The 18,172-nt window shown below is 33.8% G+C and overlaps 1 protein-coding gene across 6 annotated transcripts in view; it reads right to left on the reverse strand.

The window, feature by feature from the left end:
* PDE4D (phosphodiesterase 4D) overlaps positions 1 to 18,172 on the reverse strand; it is a 1,062,771-nt gene that overhangs the window by 375,153 nt on the left and 669,446 nt on the right. Inside the window, exon 1 of one of the 6 annotated variants that reach the window (XM_031948814.1) lies at positions 12,954 to 15,120. The exons of the other annotated variants lie outside the window; for them this stretch is intronic. Coding sequence (XP_031804674.1) covers positions 12,954 to 13,042 — 89 coding nt within the window. The 5' untranslated portion in view covers positions 13,043 to 15,120. Of the gene's footprint in view, positions 1 to 12,953; positions 15,121 to 18,172 lie in introns of those variants that run through there. 6 annotated transcript variants of the gene reach the window in all.

Raw genomic sequence — 18,172 nt, forward strand, 5'->3', positions numbered from 1 at the left:
GAAGGAAGAGGAGGAGAAGAAAGAGAAGAAGAAACAAAGAAAAAGAAAGAAAAGAAAGAAGTGATTGCTAAGTGAAACATTCTAAACAACAGATTTCACTTTTTCAGTGAATTATTCTAACCAACAACTGAAGCAAGTATGGAGGGAATACATCTTTTTTGCCACCTTCTATGGAACTGATATAAATTAGTAATCAGAGGAATGTATCTTTTAGTTTTACCAAGGTCAGGATTGTGAACTCAAACAAATGTTTGAGTTCTGAAAAAAAGAATGTATTTTTTCCACCGTACCATGACACAGGTCAGAGCACTAGACCAGCAGTCTAATCCAGATGAGCTGATTTCGGGTTCTAGTTTTGGTTCTAGACCTTACCAATTAGGAATTGGGCAATTACAGTTCAGGTTCTTCATTTGTGAAATGGGGAAAACAAAATCACCTTTGCCTCAGTACCTGGAATACTGCATAGAATAAATGGAACTCTAAGTGAAAATTCTGTGTAAATATAATGCCTTGCATCATACACAGAAAGGTATTATTATCTTATTTTGCATGACTATTTTGTTCACACATCAACAGAATGAATAAATCCCATTGTTTGGATCTGAGCTGGAAGCTAAATGAATGACTGATTTCTAAAGTAAAACACAACTGTATTGATTTCCCAGCCTACAAACATGTTAAACAGCTTTTTAAAAAAATTTCAATTCAAAATATTATGAAATAATTTCTTGTGCCTAAAGTCTTTTTAAGGCTTTTTCCATTAGGAGAGTGTGCAAAAGGCCAAGACATACAGAGCCCCCTGGGAAAATGGATTAAGATCCAAATTTTAAACAAATTTGGACAGCTAGGTGATGCAGTGTCAGGCCTAGAAACAGGAGGACTTGAGTTCAAATCCAGACTCAAATACTCACTAGCTGTATCAGCTTGGACAAGTCACTTAACCGTGTTTCCTTTAGTTTCCTCATCTGTAAAATAAACTAGAAAAAGCAATGTCGAACCACTCTAGTATCTTTGCCAAGAAAATCCCAAATGGGTTCATGAAAGGCTGGTCGGAATTGAAATGACTAAATAATTAATCACATTTTGAACAAGATATACCTCTAGTTTAGTTAAGATTCTAACTTTTCTCGTTCTCTGATGAGATGACCATCAGAAGCCACCCAAGTTCAGCACCGCTTTCCCATTCAAAGAAAATCAAGATATTAATCATGGGAAGTTTCCTTTGATTATTAGATGGTTAGAACAGAAACTGAATTGGTTTAGGTGATTCACTTCTATTAAGTGCAAGTAAAATGTTCATTGAAATAGTAGCTGGTATTTAAATATATAAATGACTTTATGGTTGGCAAAACACTTTACATGTTATCTCATTTAACTCATTGAACACAGGAGGTGGGTGTTACTATTATCCATATAAGTGACTTGAAGGTTTCACAGCTAGTAAAGTCTCAGACTGGATTGTAACTTAGGTTTTCCTGTTTCTAAATTCAGTATTCAATTTATTGAGTCACCTAACTGCCAAACTGTATTTGAGCATATTGTAACCTTTTCCTAGTTTAAAACTGCTGTAAATGTTACCTCTCAAACTGTCTTGTGCTAGATATCTGAGGGAGATCAACAATTTGGATATTTCTCTCTCTGTGTTAGAAATGTTAGAATTTATTAAAAAATTTGATAAATAAAAATATTTCTGGTAATCTTGTGCCTAAATCACAGAAAATATCATGAATAAATATATATTGATACCAATCTCTGCTTTTCTCATTGTACTTTTCAAAAAGGAATAAAAAATATATTTCCAGAATATCCCTTTACCTGCTCTCTGGGAAAAGGTTTGATGACATCAAATTAATTACACAATATCCAGGGCTAGTCAATAAATATTTATTCAGCACTTACTATATGCCAGGCAATGTGTTAAGCACTAAAGATCCAAAAAACAAAGGCAAAAAATAGTTCCTATCTCAAGGAGATTACAGTTTAATGGGGGAAGAAAATATGTAAGCACTCATCTAGAAATGAGATACATCAGTATAAACTAGACATCATCAACAGAAGGAAATTACTAAAATTAAGAGGATTTGGGAAAGGCTTCATGTACATACAGAAGGTGGGATTTTAGCTGGGATTTGAAGGAAATCAGAAAAGTCAAAAGATGGAGATGAGTAGAGAGAAGACTCTCTTTTGCAGGCTCAAGGGACAAGGAAAATTCCCAGAATTATGGAAATAAAGTATCTTGTTTAGAAAACAGCAGGAGGTTACGAGGACCCTAAATTTAAGAATAACGGGGTGGGTATTTAAAGTGTAAAAATGTAGTAAAAAGTGCTAACTCTTGATCATGCTGTTAACTGCATTTAGCCAATCTCCATTTTGTCCAGTTACTATTAACACTGCTATTAGCCAAAGAAAGTTGGAAAAAAAGTTTTAAAAATTGAGTATATTTTATCTACCCCCCTGTCAAGGAAAAGTTCTTTCCTATGCTATATGGATGACCTTAACCTATATATAGATTAAGGATATTTTATACACACACATATACATACAGAGAGAGATTTATATATAAATATATTTAAGGAATACACATATATAAAAAGAAGCATATATATATGTAAATATATATGAGAACATATTTATATGGGGATCTATGTATATAAATATAAGAACCTGTATATGTGTGTATATTTATAAAGACAGACATACACACATATATCTGTGGATCTATATATAAAAATATAGAAAGTGTGCTCTTCTCTCTCTCTGTATATATAGGTAGGTGTTATTATATACCTATATATATCTATGTCTATATATATATAGGTGCTATATATTAGCTATAAGTGCTATATGTATATATACATATATATATATATATAAGCTATAAGTAATAGCACTTACCTCACAGATTTATTATGAGGATTAAGTTAAAGAATACATGTAAAGCACTTTGCAAATCAAGAAGTAATATACACAGTCGGTTATTATTAGTTGTATTACCAACACCTATCACACTGCCAACGTCTACAGAAGGCATTTAACAAATATTTGTTGTACTGAATTGAAAATAAGAGTAAAAGAAATAATTTAACAACTGCAGTGATCAAATAACAAGGTTTAGAAATATTTATGTCCACTGAACCCATAATTAGATACATCTATGGGTAGCTAGGTGATTCAGTGGATAGAATGGATCCATCAAGATGGAGCCCAGAGTCAGGGAGACTGAGTTCAAAGGTAGCCTCAGGTACTTTCTAGCTGTATGACCCTGGGCAAGTCACTTAATTCTTTTTGCCTCAGTTTCCTCATTTGTAAAATAAGCTGGAGAAGGAAATGGTAAACCACTCCAGTATTTTTGCCAAGAAAACCTCAATGGAGTTATGAAGAGTTGGGCACAATTGAAAAGGATTGAACAACTACAATCCATAATTTGTATCACAAAAGGCTTAGTTTGGCTAATGTTACTTTGCATGCATGTTTTTTTTCCTCATCTGTAGGATTAGTTTTTTTTAATTTTTTAGGTTTGTATACATTCACAAAGACAATTTTGGAGGCAGTTGTTAACAAATTTGTGGCACCAAAAACAAATAAAACCTTTTACAATGTAACGCTGTTGCTGATTTTTATTCCCAAACTTCTTGACTCTTCATTTTAATTTACTCTAATCTTCTGTGATCCACATTCTTTTTAAAAATTTTAAAAATTTATTTTTTTAAAATGTTAAACATGGTAAAAATATATATTAAATCCAATATAGGCATACATGTTTATACAATGACCTTGCTGCACAAGAATAATCAGATCAAAAACTAAAAAAAAAAAAAAAAAAAAAAAAAAGAGAAAGAAAATAAAATTCAAGCAAACTACAACAAAAAGAGTGAAAATGCTATGTTGTGATTCACCCTCAATTCCCACAGTCCTCCCTTTGGGTGTAGATGGCTTTCATTGTTGAAAAGAGCCAAGTCCATCAGAATTGATCATCACACAATCTTGTTATTGCCATGTGTAATGGTGATTCACATTCTTTTTTTTTTTTTTTTTTTTTTTTGTTTTGTTTTGTTTTGTTTTGAGGCAATTGGGATTAAGTAACTTGCCCAGGATCACACAGTTAGGAAATGTTAAGTGTCTGAGGTAGATTTGAACTCAGGTCTTCCTGACTTCCGGGCTGGAGCTCTATCCACTGCACCACTAGCTGCCTTGTGATCCACATTCTTTATGTTTTCAGGGGACATACAAGTCCAAGATGTGCTCTGGGATTCACTTAAACCTCTATTGATTGCTTCTGTGATTTAAGCTCTCAGAAAGGTCCGTGGGTATGTGATAAAACACAAGGCCCATTAACTTAGTGATTTGAAATGCTATGCAAATGAGTTCAACATTGATAAAGAGATCAATTTCTGTAAAGGCCAGTTCATTTTTCTCTATTTCTTGGCACCCAAGGCAAACTCCTTTAGCCACTCAGCCAATCACTTTGCAAATTCATTCACATGAGCATAATAAAGTCCTAGATGTGAAGGCTGGAGGGAGCCTAGAAATGATTTCATGGTTTCCCTTTCATTCTTCAGATGAGACATGCAACAGATATATACGCAACCAGTTAGTCACAGAGACAGGACTAGGACCAAAGCCTCCTGATTTCCAGGCCAGTGTCTTTCCCTTTACCTCATGCTGCTTCTCACAAGGGAGACTAGATTTAGCACCACTCATCACCACTATGGGAATGACTTCTATTCCAGCACCCGAAAAGGCTAGACCAGTAGGGGACAAGTCCTGGCAGGTTATAAAAATCTGAAAAGACTTTGAAATAGTCCTGGTGGCTGACTGTGCCAGCCAAAACACAGAGAAGCTAAATACAGCCCGCTGACTACTTGATGATGAATTCTTTGGTCCCAGGAACATGAAACAAAGGAAAAATGCAAAATGGCCCTCAGTCCCCTATGTAAACCACCCTGCTCCCCATTTTTCTGCAATGACAACAAAACAAAGGAGGAGGAGGCAGAAAATGCTGATATCACAACAATCACATTTATTAGTCAATAAATATTGACATAACTGTGGTTTCTCTATGGATGAGATCCTTGTCCTATTACTTAGCTGATTTACTCTGACGATTGATTCTGCTTTTTGTGGATCACATTATTCTGAACACATCAAGCTCCAGAACATTATAAAGCCTCCTTAGGGAGAACAACCACTACTTTCAAAGGGTAACTATCCACAAGTGGAGGGAGAATGCCTATTATATACATAATGCCATTAATTATGATATACTTTTAAATGGGAACTCTATTAAGTTGGTGTATCCGTATGAAATCATGGACAAAACCTATAGAAAAAATAATGAGCTGAGCCCAGAATTGAATAGGGGGAAGAAAAAGGGTAGATTGCATTAGAAAAACTATAGTGTTTTTAATTATGTCAGTCGTCCCAGAGACCAAAGCTCACTCTGGTACTATTCTAGTAATAATATGTTCCTACAAATCATGGATAGTTTTAAACTCTGAAGAATCCAGAGTGAGAAAAATCAAACTTTGGTGACATCCTTAACTCCTTTCCCTCATTTGATATATCCAATTCAGTGTAAATAATTGATATTTCTACTCTACTCTTACAAGATCTCTATGTCTAGAGTGTCTCATCTCCAATCATAGAGAAGAGTAAATAAAAAAAAATTTTTTTAAATATCAATTATGCATAGGGCACTGCACTAAGCATTTTTATATCTATTTATCTATCTATCTATCTAAAAAAAAATCTCAGTTGATCCACACAAGTTCTGTGAGGTAGGTGTTACTATTAACTTCACTTTACAATTGAGGAGAATGAAGTAGGAAGATATTAACTGATTTCCCCAGGTTTCCACATTTCAAATATGACTAATTTTATTGGACCTTTTAAAATTAGCTCCTGACACTGAACAGCATTAAACTCAAACTATATATATATGTGTGTGTGTGTGTGTGTGTGTGTGTGTGTGTATCTGTCTGTCTGGGGCTGTGCTTGTTTCTTACTAGACAGTCTTGAAAACAGAACCAGGAAAGGAAAATATCAGATTTGTATCATACAGAGTAGTGGAGAGGAAGATATGTCATAAACATGATAGAATCCCAGTAATAAAAGTCATTGCTATCAGATATAGTTGAATGAGTGTTTTCATAATGTCCACAGGTGTTCTTACTTGGACTAGGGAGCCTATCTCTATTACTATGGCCAAATTCTGTTTTTCTTAGTTTCACTTCATTACTTCTAATTTCACTCTTTGGAACTTAGTTAAAGCATTCAATGTCCTTAGGATGTTTGCCTTTTGAATGCTTTAGGTTTAACTTGATCCAAATGGTACAGGCTACAGTCAATTCGCAATCAGTCTTTTTTTTTTTTCCCTACTTTCTTTAGTATTTTGGTTAGTCCCCTCCAAAGGTGAGCCTATCTTTGGTAATAAAGCATAAGTTTTAATTACTTTTTTTCTTCCTCCCCCCAAAGATGGAATCTTTGAAAGTTATTAATAATTAGTAACATGATTCCCCCTCACCCCCCTTCTAAAAAATGTTACTAAGGAGGGTAAAATTTAGCTTAAAATACCTTTTCTCCTCCCCCTCTCCCCACCTCCCTGCCAGTTTGAAAGAAGATCCTAAACAGTACTCTGAGGGATTTTGTTGTGGGAAGCAGGACATAAAGATTTTGAATTATGTTGGCCAAGTAGGAGGTTGGGGAAGTACTTCCCAAGGGGAATAGATTAGGGACAAGTTTTAAGAGTCCAGCACAAAGGTCACCTGAAGGTTGAGAGTTGGAATTTCAAAACTGATATTAAAAAGAAAACATTTATGTGAATAAGTAAAAAATAAAGTCCTTTGCAACTCCATTTGCAGGTAAAGAAAGACTGTAATTTAAGGGAGTTAGCTGCTCATGGTCACATAATACATTTTAAAATTGTTATTCAAAGGAAAGCAATTTTATGAAGAAAGTAAAAAATATAGTTCTTTACAACTTAACTCTTATTAGTAATAGCTTTTTAACACATTAATTTCAGTTATAGACATTTCTTAAGGTTTCAATTAAAAAAGAGCTTGTTCAGTAAGCAATGTTGCAGGCATTATGATAGTCTTTGTGAATATCAAATTAAAATAAAGTAGCCTCTCAAGGAATTTACATTCTAAGTGAGGAAACAAAATGGAGGATTTTTTTTTTTTTTTTCTGAGTTAGTAAGCCAGCATTCTTGTACTTCAGTGAGAAGGCAACTGTAACATGTCATTGCTATGAGAGAATAATTAGGACTAAACAGATTGGAACCAATCTCTCTTTACATCAGAGCATTTTGCACCTATCTATATAGGACAAGAGGCAAAAAAAAAAAAAAAAAAAAAAAAAAATTGGCAAAAATAACCGCACTAACAGTTTTTTTTCCTGTAGAGGTGAAAGGCCAAATAGTAGCTCATGGAGAATAAGGAGATCAGGTTAGAGCAATGCAATTGACAGAACACTTCTTTCTAGATTTTCATTGCTTTCTTAGAAATAGATTTTGTTGTGGTTTATATTAAAGACTTTTTTTTAAATCAATCTTTTCTTTCATGTTAGATAAAAGATAATATGTACTTTTTGAGTATTGTTTCATTTTTCCAAGGTTCATTTTATATTTGATATCTCAACCAAGCTTTTATATCAAATTAGCTTTTGAAAACAATTAGGTTGACCCAATTGCTCTCTCACTATCTCTTCTTTCTCTTCCCTTCCCCACCTCAATATTTATTGTTGTCCACTCATTTTTCAGTTGTGTCTGACTCTTTGTGACCCCATTTCTTCACAAAGATACTTGAATGTTTTGCTAATTCCTTCTCTAGCACATTTGACAGCTGAGGAAATTGAGGTAAACAGGGTTAGAATTTTTCTAAGGTCACACAGCAAGTATGTGAGATGAAATTTGAATTCTGGAAAATGAGTCTTCTTGGGTTCAGATCCAGCCCTCCATCTACTGCATCACTTAGACCCCCAATATACTTCGTTGAATAATTTGGATTTTGGTCTGCACCTTTGATTTCATTGCAGATCTGCACCTATTTGACAACTTACCATGTTAAAGTGTTACATGGAGAGCTCAGAGAGTAGACCAGATTATACAGCTCATGAAGATAATAGGCAGTACTTGAATCCAGATCTTCTTGACTTGGGCCAAATTCTATCTTATTGTAGTAAAAATTTGTCAGACAAATGTGGTCACCTTGCCATTTCTTAATTTTCTTGGAAATATTGTCCTAAATCATTGCAGTTAAACAGAAATGAATTACTAAGTAGTTACTTTCTCAGTTCTGGCAAAGATCTTTTTTTCTTCCATAATTTCTAATCATGACTGGCTTCCTATAAATATTGGAATGCTCAACTGTTTTCCTTTTAGCTCACTCTTTGATGCACTATACATAGGGGGAACAGATTTGTTTCTTAACAACTTTAAAGTTCATGATAACATTGCTAACAGACAAATTTTACCATACTGCTCTGTATGTAGCCTGAATTTCTTGGCTGTGGGATCAGGATGCCTTGGCGGAAAATGTGAAAAAGCCAACTTTGTGCTGTTGCCAATGTAATAAACATAAGTTCAATTAATATTTATTAAGTACTGGTAACATATAGATTCATAAAATAATGATAACTCATTTCCATATTGCAACTTGGATAAATTCAATTTATTTCTGTGCCAGGCATCATGCCAGGACATGCAAAAACATGATGAAAATAGTTCCTGACCTCAAAAGGACTACATTCCACATTTACTTGTTAAAGTGCAAATAGAAAATATATGCTATAATATAATTCTGGGCAAAACATTTAACTCCTCAGAGTTTTAGACAATTCTCTAAGAATAGACATGGAAAGAAATATTTTATTCTCACAAAAGACTTGTTGGGGTGGGACAGGGATTATTTTTTTCAGATTGTAGATGAGCAAACTCATCTTCAGAAAAGTTCAGAGGCTTATTCAAGGTTTTGTGTCCAGAGTTTTCTGAGAATCCACTATTGTTTCCACTCAATCATACAGACTCTCAGTTCTTAGCCCTATAAGCATCCTTTTACAAAGATGCTAAAAACATAGCCTACATAGAAGATAAAAATCTTTCCATTGAGTTCCATTCATTATCTTAAAAGGAGTCATATTATTATGGAAATGGGATGCCAGTATCTCCCAAGATGGAGTCTCTTTAAGTAACTGTAGTAGATACCTCAACTTGATACCCTGAATTTCATGGCCATATATCAGATTTGTTTTTTCAGTACACTGCACACAATTTTTAGTTCCACATCATAATCATTTTTCACAAAAATAAAGCATTTTCCATTTCTTCTATATTTTGTATTCTTCAAGACGTGATCAAATTCCTATTGTGAATGGTAGTGTTTCTTTCTCATTGTTTTTTATGATGGTGGCAGGAGGAATTGCTTTGTGTTAGACAGTATATAAGAGATATAAGTATATACAGTATATAAGTATATGAGAATATAAGCAATGCAGACAAAACTTAGCTCTTTTCTTGCCATGGAGGCCATTGAATTAATCCTTTGCAAAAAAAAAAAAAAATTCAGTGGCTTTCCATCTTTTAAAGTATTAATCTAAACTTTGATTTCTGGCTTCTCAAGGGGCTGTGATCCTCCTGTGATCCTACCTGTTCAAAATCATTATTCACTAAGGGAGGCAACATGGTAAAGATGAACATTAGATTAGGCATCAGGAAACCAGGATTCTAGATTAACTCATCATTAACTGGCTAACAGGATTTATCTTCTTTGTTTCTTCATTTTCCTCAACTGAAAAAGGAATCAGTACATAGAAGTAGGGAAGAGGAAAAGGGAAAGGTATAAGCATATCTGTAAGGTCTACTAAGTACTAATTGATTTTAAAAATCCTTTTCTACCCTTAAAATTCTGAGTTTTCCTCCTCAAATCTGATAGATCATACTAACCTGAAAAGGTTTTGAATAGAGGCCTGGTGATGGGTGATAAATTCATTGCAACTATAACTATTTACTAGTATAAGAAACTTACAGACTCATGGATAGAGTCAGGAGTTCAAATGAGGCCTCAGACACTTACTAGCTGAGTGACTTGGACAAGTCACTTATGCCTGCCTCAGTTTCCTCATTTGTAAAATGGGGATAATACCAGCATTTACCTTCCAAGGTTTTATGGGCATTGAATGACAACATATGTAAAGCACTTTGCAAAACTTTAAGTGATGTTTCTTTTCATTTATCATTTTTCATCATCATTATAGATGATCAGTCCAAATTGCATTGTTGGGAGGTGTACTTATACTTAATAAGAATTAAAGCATTGAAGCATTTAAATATAAATAAGTTTTGAAGGATTTAATATTTAAATTTTAGATTACTTTAAGTATAAGTATTTAAATTTAGCTTTCATGTTAGTGAATTAAGTCATTGTTTTACCCTTCTTGGATCTTGATTCTGTCATTCCATGTACTATCTACTTCTCAAAGCTTTGTGTCATTTGCATATTTGATAACTAATCCACCTTTTCTGCCTTATTTTATATTACTTCTTCTCTCTCTCTCTCTCTCTCTCTCTTTTTTTTTTTTTTTTTTGCTGAGGCAATTGGGGTTAAGTGACTTGCCCAGGGTCACCCAGCTAGGAAGTATTGAGTGTCTGAGACCAAATTTGAACTCAGGTCCTCCTGACTTCAGGGTTGGTGCTCTATCCAGTGAGCCACCTAGCTGCCCCAATCTTTACTATTTCTAACACGACACTTTATTTAGCATGGAAGTCTACCTCCTATATCTCTTTCTTTGTAAAGACTATCTTCCTTTTCCTCAACAGAAGGATGCCTTGCTCTTCCTTGTGAATTCTTTTTTTTTTTTTGTCTTTTAAAACTGCTCAAGGGACACCTTACAAATGAAGCCTTCCTGATTTCTCCATGGTATTGGAGAATGGGAATATTTATTGTCCTAAGCTCATCCTTTTTCATCTTGTATTTATTTTATGTGTGCTTACTGATGTACATGACCCCCCCCTACCACCCAAAGGAATATAAGCTCTTTGAGGGCAGGGACTATTTAATTTTTGTCTTTGTATCTCCAGTCATATATAAAATAGATGCTGAATAAATATTGAATGAATAAATAAATGATGTTGAGGAAATAACCAAAAGATGTTGATCCTTAATCTTTTCCATTCTGAGTTCTGGCACACTGCCATCAGCAGTTAGATTTATACAGTTCTTAGTAACTTAATAGAAGACATTTATGTGATATTTCATAATACTTCTATAGGTCTCAGTTTCTTTCTGTAAAATTAGGGTATTCAACTGGAGATTCACAAAGGTTTTATTCCAGTTCTAAATACTATGACTCCTATGGATCTAAAGTACCCAATGACCTTGTTTTTTTCAGTCGGCTGGGCACAGTAGCCGAAAAGATATAAATGGAATCCTAATGGCCTGAGAGAGTTACTAAGCCCCCTCCCCCATTAGAAAGTCATTTTGTCCTGGCAAGAACAGAAACCAATTTATGTTAGACTATCTTTAATATGGTGGTGAAAGGCAGAGTTATTCATCACATAGTGACTATTTCGGATTTTAGATGACATGTTCTAAGCACACAGCTTTTCAAATACTAGGTATCAATCTTATCACCTTGCTGGGAAAATAACAGGAATACAATAAATCCTTGTGGAATTGAATTAAATTTCAAGTCTAATAAATGAACCTTCAAAGTACACCAAATTTTTAAGTATCAATATTATATCCACTACAAAGAAAACAGATATTAAGAAAATGAGCTATTTAACATTTTGTTTATTTTAAAGCATAAAGGTAAAATGTATTGTATATTCTTCTTTGTTTTTGAAAATAAGAAAAAAAATCAAATTTCATTTATATAACATATAATAAGCAAATCACATCCTTCCACTTTGATGTTTAGTTTTCTAAAATTATAACAGTGAAGAACACAATTTATAATCAAAAGTAACAATGTAATGTACAAGATATTCCTAAGATGAAGCCAAAGATATAGTCAACTCCTAATCAGTTTCATAGTGCTCAAAGATATTTATTGTTGACAAAATTTAGGAAATGTTGCTTTCTAGTCAGGAATTACAATCTTAACAAGTATTGCAACTTTTCAAGATGGAGTTACCCTATTCCTAAATTATTTTCCAAATGGCATACATTATTCTAATAACCCTAATTTGTCTATGGGTTGTGACTACCCAACCAGAAACCCAAATGACGTTATATATCAGTACTTTCATTCTTAATGCTCAGTCCACCCAGCAGAGACAAAAAGTAGAGCTGTTTCCAGGAGTTTCTTCTTTATCTAATGGTTTAGTTTAAGATAGCTGTTAAACCTGTTAATGAAATTACTGTTTGATTATTTTTCACTTTGTCCAGAAGAAATGTCAATGGAAGCAAAGCTTTTTTATAGTATCTTTAGAATTCTTCTGGGAGTGGAAGATTAAACTACTACTTTGAAATCGTGTTTTATAAATTGTCACTGTCAATCATAAGCCAGTTTATGAAAAAACTTTGATCCCTCCTATTGGAGAAGTCCTGGACAACTTTAAAACATACTTTCTCAGTCCCTGAGGGATTGAAATATCTTCCCTTTCCTTTAAAGGTTTATTTAAAACAGACACTGCCAATTTATGTTATACCAGGCTTGATAAGTTCTTTTATTTCCGGAAGAACAATGTGATTTTTTTTAAGTTCAAAATTTTCATTTTCATTAAGCTTACCATTAAAATCACTGACATTTACCAGCCTATTCTAACATAATCAAGACTATCTCAAAGACTGAATTTTATGATCTTATATTCCACATACATAAAAACATTTTGGCAAATGCTATATGAGTTAAAGCATTTCTTCTTTTCAACATGCCAAAGGCCATCTGCAAAGACCCAACAGCTGCAAGCTGGCCAGGGAAAATCTCCCAGTTACAACAGGGAATAAAAGTACCTGTAGGATTTGGAGAAACACAATCTCATTTTGGATCGTGGAGACAGACGGGGGATTGAGGCTCCAAGGGGATCCGAAACAAAAGCCATTTGTAGAGATAGTTCCAAAACAGGTCGGAGAAATGGTCACTCGCAGATGGTGCCCAACCCTGTGGTTGGCGAGGGGCCCCTGTGTCCCGCTTGAAGTACTTGTAACTGAGTAAGGGAATTTCCTCTGCATGACAGGCTGAGCTGCCAGAGAGGTAGCCTGCTCAGCTTTGCTCAAAGGCTGGAAGGGATAACCAGGATTTCCTGCTGCATGATGCTTGTCCTTTGCAATAGGGCTTGCTTCATCCAAACCCCTTATCTTATTGTCAATGTGGGAAACATTGCCTTGCAAATTTGTTTTTTTAATATAATACTGATTAAAGAACAAAGTCAGAGTCTAACTGAAAAGCAGAACAAAAAACCCAAGAGGTCAAAGGCATAGTCAGTTGAACTTGAACTTGTAAATCCAGTGTGAATCTTGAATTTCATACAATATCACCTTCCTATGGGTCAGCCTTAGAGTTGGTTTATATAGTTATTCACCACATTTAAAAAAAAAAAAAGATTTACTGATTTACTAGAAATACTAGTAGCTTCTTTAGCTACTGGAAAAGTCAATATGAAAGTGCAAACAGACAGCTCACTTTCAGACTTTTTCCTCAAGCAAGCATCCTCTCTGAGGATGTTATAATGATTGTCTTGGATAACTAAGATCCATTTCTTATTCCCTGGTATCTTTAAACTTTTGGGGAACCCTTTCAGAGAATCTTTTTTTCAAATTTCAAATTGAAATGCTTTTCAAATTATGTGACTAGTAAAAGCAAACATAACTTCTCCCTATTTTTATTAAGTACAAGTTAATTTGGGGTAGGAACATTTTAAGAGACAGTGCAGGCAGGAACCCAGAAACCCAATAAAATCGCTAAGGTGCTTGTTTACCCTGGGGATTTCATAGTGTGACAGCTCATGTTAGCAGCACAACATCATTCCATCAACCCCCTGTTCAAATACCATCCTGCTAGTGACCTCAATTGTAAACTAAGAAATAGCTCCACTTCTCTTGGATAAGATTAGAGTAGGCTGGAATGCAGAAAAGTCATTTACCCTTCTCTGGACTGTAGTAAATCTGCAATTAGGTAAGCTCAAAGGTAGTGAACACTCATCTACCTAATTAAAATAGTTTCCTCTGCTCCCTAACACGTCCCCTAATTTCTTTAGTAACTAAAGTCACAATCACCTATTGTTTATTTCTTAAAAGCACCTGTTTTTTTTTTTCCACCCATATTATGTCACTCTTTTTCCCCCATTAAGAAATTTTACCTTCTCACAAATTTTTCTCCTTTTTCCTTTTACCTCTTAGCCATGGGTTGGCTTCAAATAGTGGCAGAGTAGATCATATATCTGATAGGCTAGAGTGCTTGGGGAGGAAGGAGAAGGAAGTGAAAGTCTTCTCTCACATCCTCCATAATAATATATGAAATTTCACTATTATCACTTCATTCCTTTGTATTAGATATTAACTATCTAGGTAAAAATAAGATTAGTATTTAGATATTAACCTATTTCTGCCAGTAAAAAACAAGCATCTCTGGGAAAAATAACACATCCATGATGATAATATCATGTGAATTAGTTTATCGTTTGATATCTCCCATAATATTACAAAGGATCTGAGAAATTATCTAGTCTAAGTCTCTCATTTTGTAGATGAAAGAATGAGACCCATCAAGGTTAAGTTACTTGTCCATGCTTATATAGACAATAAATGGCAGAAACAGAATTTAACCCAGCTCCATTAGCTGTGTCTGTGTTCAGTGCTCTTTCCACTGAACCAAACAACATTCATTTGGAAGCAAAACAGCATGAAATCAGGAGCAGGAAAGTTCTGGTGTACTACTGTAAGAGTACTGAAAAAGGAAAAAAAAAAAAAAAAGATGCAAAAAGAAGTCCTGGTCTGCCAAAGATGGACTACTTCCTTTTCTCTCAAATTATAAGATCCCAATTTTAACAATTTGTAAATGGTAACTGAAAGGTATTCCATTAGAGGGCCAACATACCCACAACAGCAACCACTATCAATCCTGTTTCCTTAATATATACACAAAAAAACTATTTGATAGCTGATGAAACATCTAAAAATGAAGATTATACCTCATTTCACTAATGCAAGAAGTAAAAAAAAATGTTCTTATACTGTGATTATAATTTCATTTTCTTGGGAAAACAAGCCCTAAGTAAGAACATTTTTTTTTTCAATAGGGAAATAATTTATTTTTAAGGTATTAAGAAGATACTTAAAAACAATAGGATATAACAAAAATATATTTTAAAAGGACTGGACAATATCATAGGCTTAATATTTTAGAAAAGCAAAACATTTCTTTTTTTATTATCATAGCTTTCTATTTACAAGATATATGCATGGGTAATTTTTCAGCATTGACAATTGCAAAACCCTTTGTTCCAATTTTTCCCTTCCTTTCCCCCATTCTCTCCCCCAGATGGCAGGTTGACCAATACATGTTAAACATGTTAAAGCATAAGTTAAATACAATATATGTATTCATGTCCATATAGTTATTTAAAGCAAAATATTTCTAACAAATACTGTGATATTTCCCATAAAAATACAACTTAATCATGATAAAAAGATTATTTATGCAAGTTATATAGCATTTGGAGTAATTTGCCCAACTCCACCTTCTCTGATAGTGACTTAACTGATTTCTTAAAACTTGTACAAAAAAGTACAATTAATGTTTGAATACAGCATTTTAGCAAACTGACAACATTTCAGCTATTTTTTTTTTACATTATTAAATAGTTCTTTATCACTGATCCCAATTTTGATTGCATTTATATGAAACAATAGCTAGGCTTGGTGACCCAGAACTGCTTCATTCCATATGCCAAGTTTTTGAATGTCAAGCATTTTGAATAATAACTAGTTACCTTGGTCTCTAAGACTATGTATTAAACATTTTAAAAAAAGTTTTAATACTGATTAAAATGTGAATGGTTAACCACAACCTACAAAACATGAGACTAGGACCCAGAAGGAAGACATGGCCAGAAAGAAGGTGTTTCTTCATTTCTCAAAAAAGGAACACAGAGTTCAGAGGAAAAAAGGCTGAGTAGCTCTTATTACCATTGCCAAATATGTTACTTCTTTCAAATGACTTCTAGAAAGCAGACCTGGTGAACTGCTAAGCAAGATCACAGAATAGTTACTAAAATGGAATTATGGAAAGGAAATAGGAACTTAGCCAATATTCTCCTAATGAGAAACTGGGTAAAAGAACTGAACTTTTCTCAATTATCATTATGCATTTTTCTAATTATTTAATCCCCTTCTCCCCCAGTCCCATCTCCTTCATTCTGTTACACATAATCTCTTTCAAGATGCCAGGGCTCAACAACGTCATAGAAATAAGCTATTTACCATGAGATTACTCATAAGGAAAGCTAAGCCTTGATTTCAAATATAAATATTGCAATATTTTTTTTCAGGGACAGACTGGATCATTACAGATTCATGAGAATTTAAACAACTGGAAAAATATTGTTAAAAAAAAAAAAAAAAAAAAAAAGGTTTTTCCAGGCCATAGTTTTTGCCTTCACGGGGGTTCTAATCAACTAATTTTAAGTTTTTGGGTACCAAAAGTTACAAAGGATAAGAAGTATAAATATTTTGATTACTTCAAACTGTTAACTTCTAAAGCTTCTTTTTTTTTTTTTTTTTTTGCTGAGGGATTTTTAATAAACAAAGGGTTGAATGGATAGAATGAATTATTCTGTATACAAGGACAAAATTTCCTCCCCCCTCCCCCCGAAATTCAAACCAAATTTAAGAAACTAGGGAGAAGTAATTTATAATTTATAATAGGGAAGGTCCAAATCTCTCCTAAATATGTAAAACATATTCTGACTTTTTTTTTTTTGTATAGTGAAGTTTGATAAATAGGGTCTATGCTCTACTTTTTAAATTTTATGGGACTTTGGATCCAAATCAACTGCTGTCACAAAGTGACCAATCAATCAAGGGCCATGTATTAAGCTCTTACTAAATGACTGACACTGTACATTGGGGGATACAAATATGATTTCTGGGATCTAAAAGGAGAGTCAGCTCTAGGAGGACAGTCTAATGAGAGACACTTTCTTATAGTATATAAATATCATTAAATGCCAGAAATGTCTACTTTTTGTTGCATGCAGATATTTATTCTGTGATAAGGAGAGAGTCATGGGTGTGGCAATGAAAGTTCACAACTGCTAAAGGGCAGCAGTACCCAAAGAGTGCAATTTTTAAGCCCTGCCCAAGGTACACAGATAAGAAGGGCCTCATCTAGGATTTACCTAACAGAAAAATCCCATACAAAAAAAAAAAAAAAAAAAAAAAAAAAAGAAAGAAAGCAGAAAGAATAAGTTTGGAAATTTAATCTCATAAAGGAAAAATGAGTGGAGGGTGGAGCAGGGTAGGGCAGAGTTTCCAAACAGCCTACACAAAATTTCCTAAGAACCAGGTCTCTGGACTCTTAAAGCAGGAAAGTTTTTTATTTAGCAGAACTTCAGGGGACAAAAAGGGTGACCCTGGAGGGGTTGGTTATGATGAAATATATTGCCTCAGGAAACCAAAATAGCAGAAAGATGGGTTTGAGGATAATGTCTTATTATGAAATTATGGTCGATAGTGGTGCATGACTGATAATCAGAAGTTGAACCTAGTCTACATGTGAGTACAATCTAGCAATACATAATTAAAAAATAATTAGACAAACCCCCTCTCAAAAGAGCTTCCATTGTGAGAAGCTTTACTGAAAGTAAATGACATTGAAAAATAAAAATAAAATAAAAACTATTTTTTAAAAAATTAACATTGATATATGTAAAAACATAAAAATAAAAATATATAACTATTTAAAAGGTGCAAAGGACTTTGTAATACATTACCTCATTTCAGCTTCACAATAACACAACATGAGTATCATGACATGAGTATGGAATTCACAGGAATTGAAATTGAATGAACTGTCCATGAATTCCAGAGCAAGATCTAGAAAACCAAGCCTTCCTGACTCCAAGGCAAGCTAATGAATGACCTATTATACACCAAACAGCCCTATTGGATTCTGGTTGGATAGTAAATAGTAAGCATAGTGTTACCAATTCAGGTGACTGATTTGTAAAATG

Source organism: Sarcophilus harrisii, chromosome 1 (assembly GCF_902635505.1).
Source record: "Sarcophilus harrisii chromosome 1, mSarHar1.11, whole genome shotgun sequence".
NCBI lineage: Eukaryota > Metazoa > Chordata > Mammalia > Dasyuromorphia > Dasyuridae > Sarcophilus > Sarcophilus harrisii.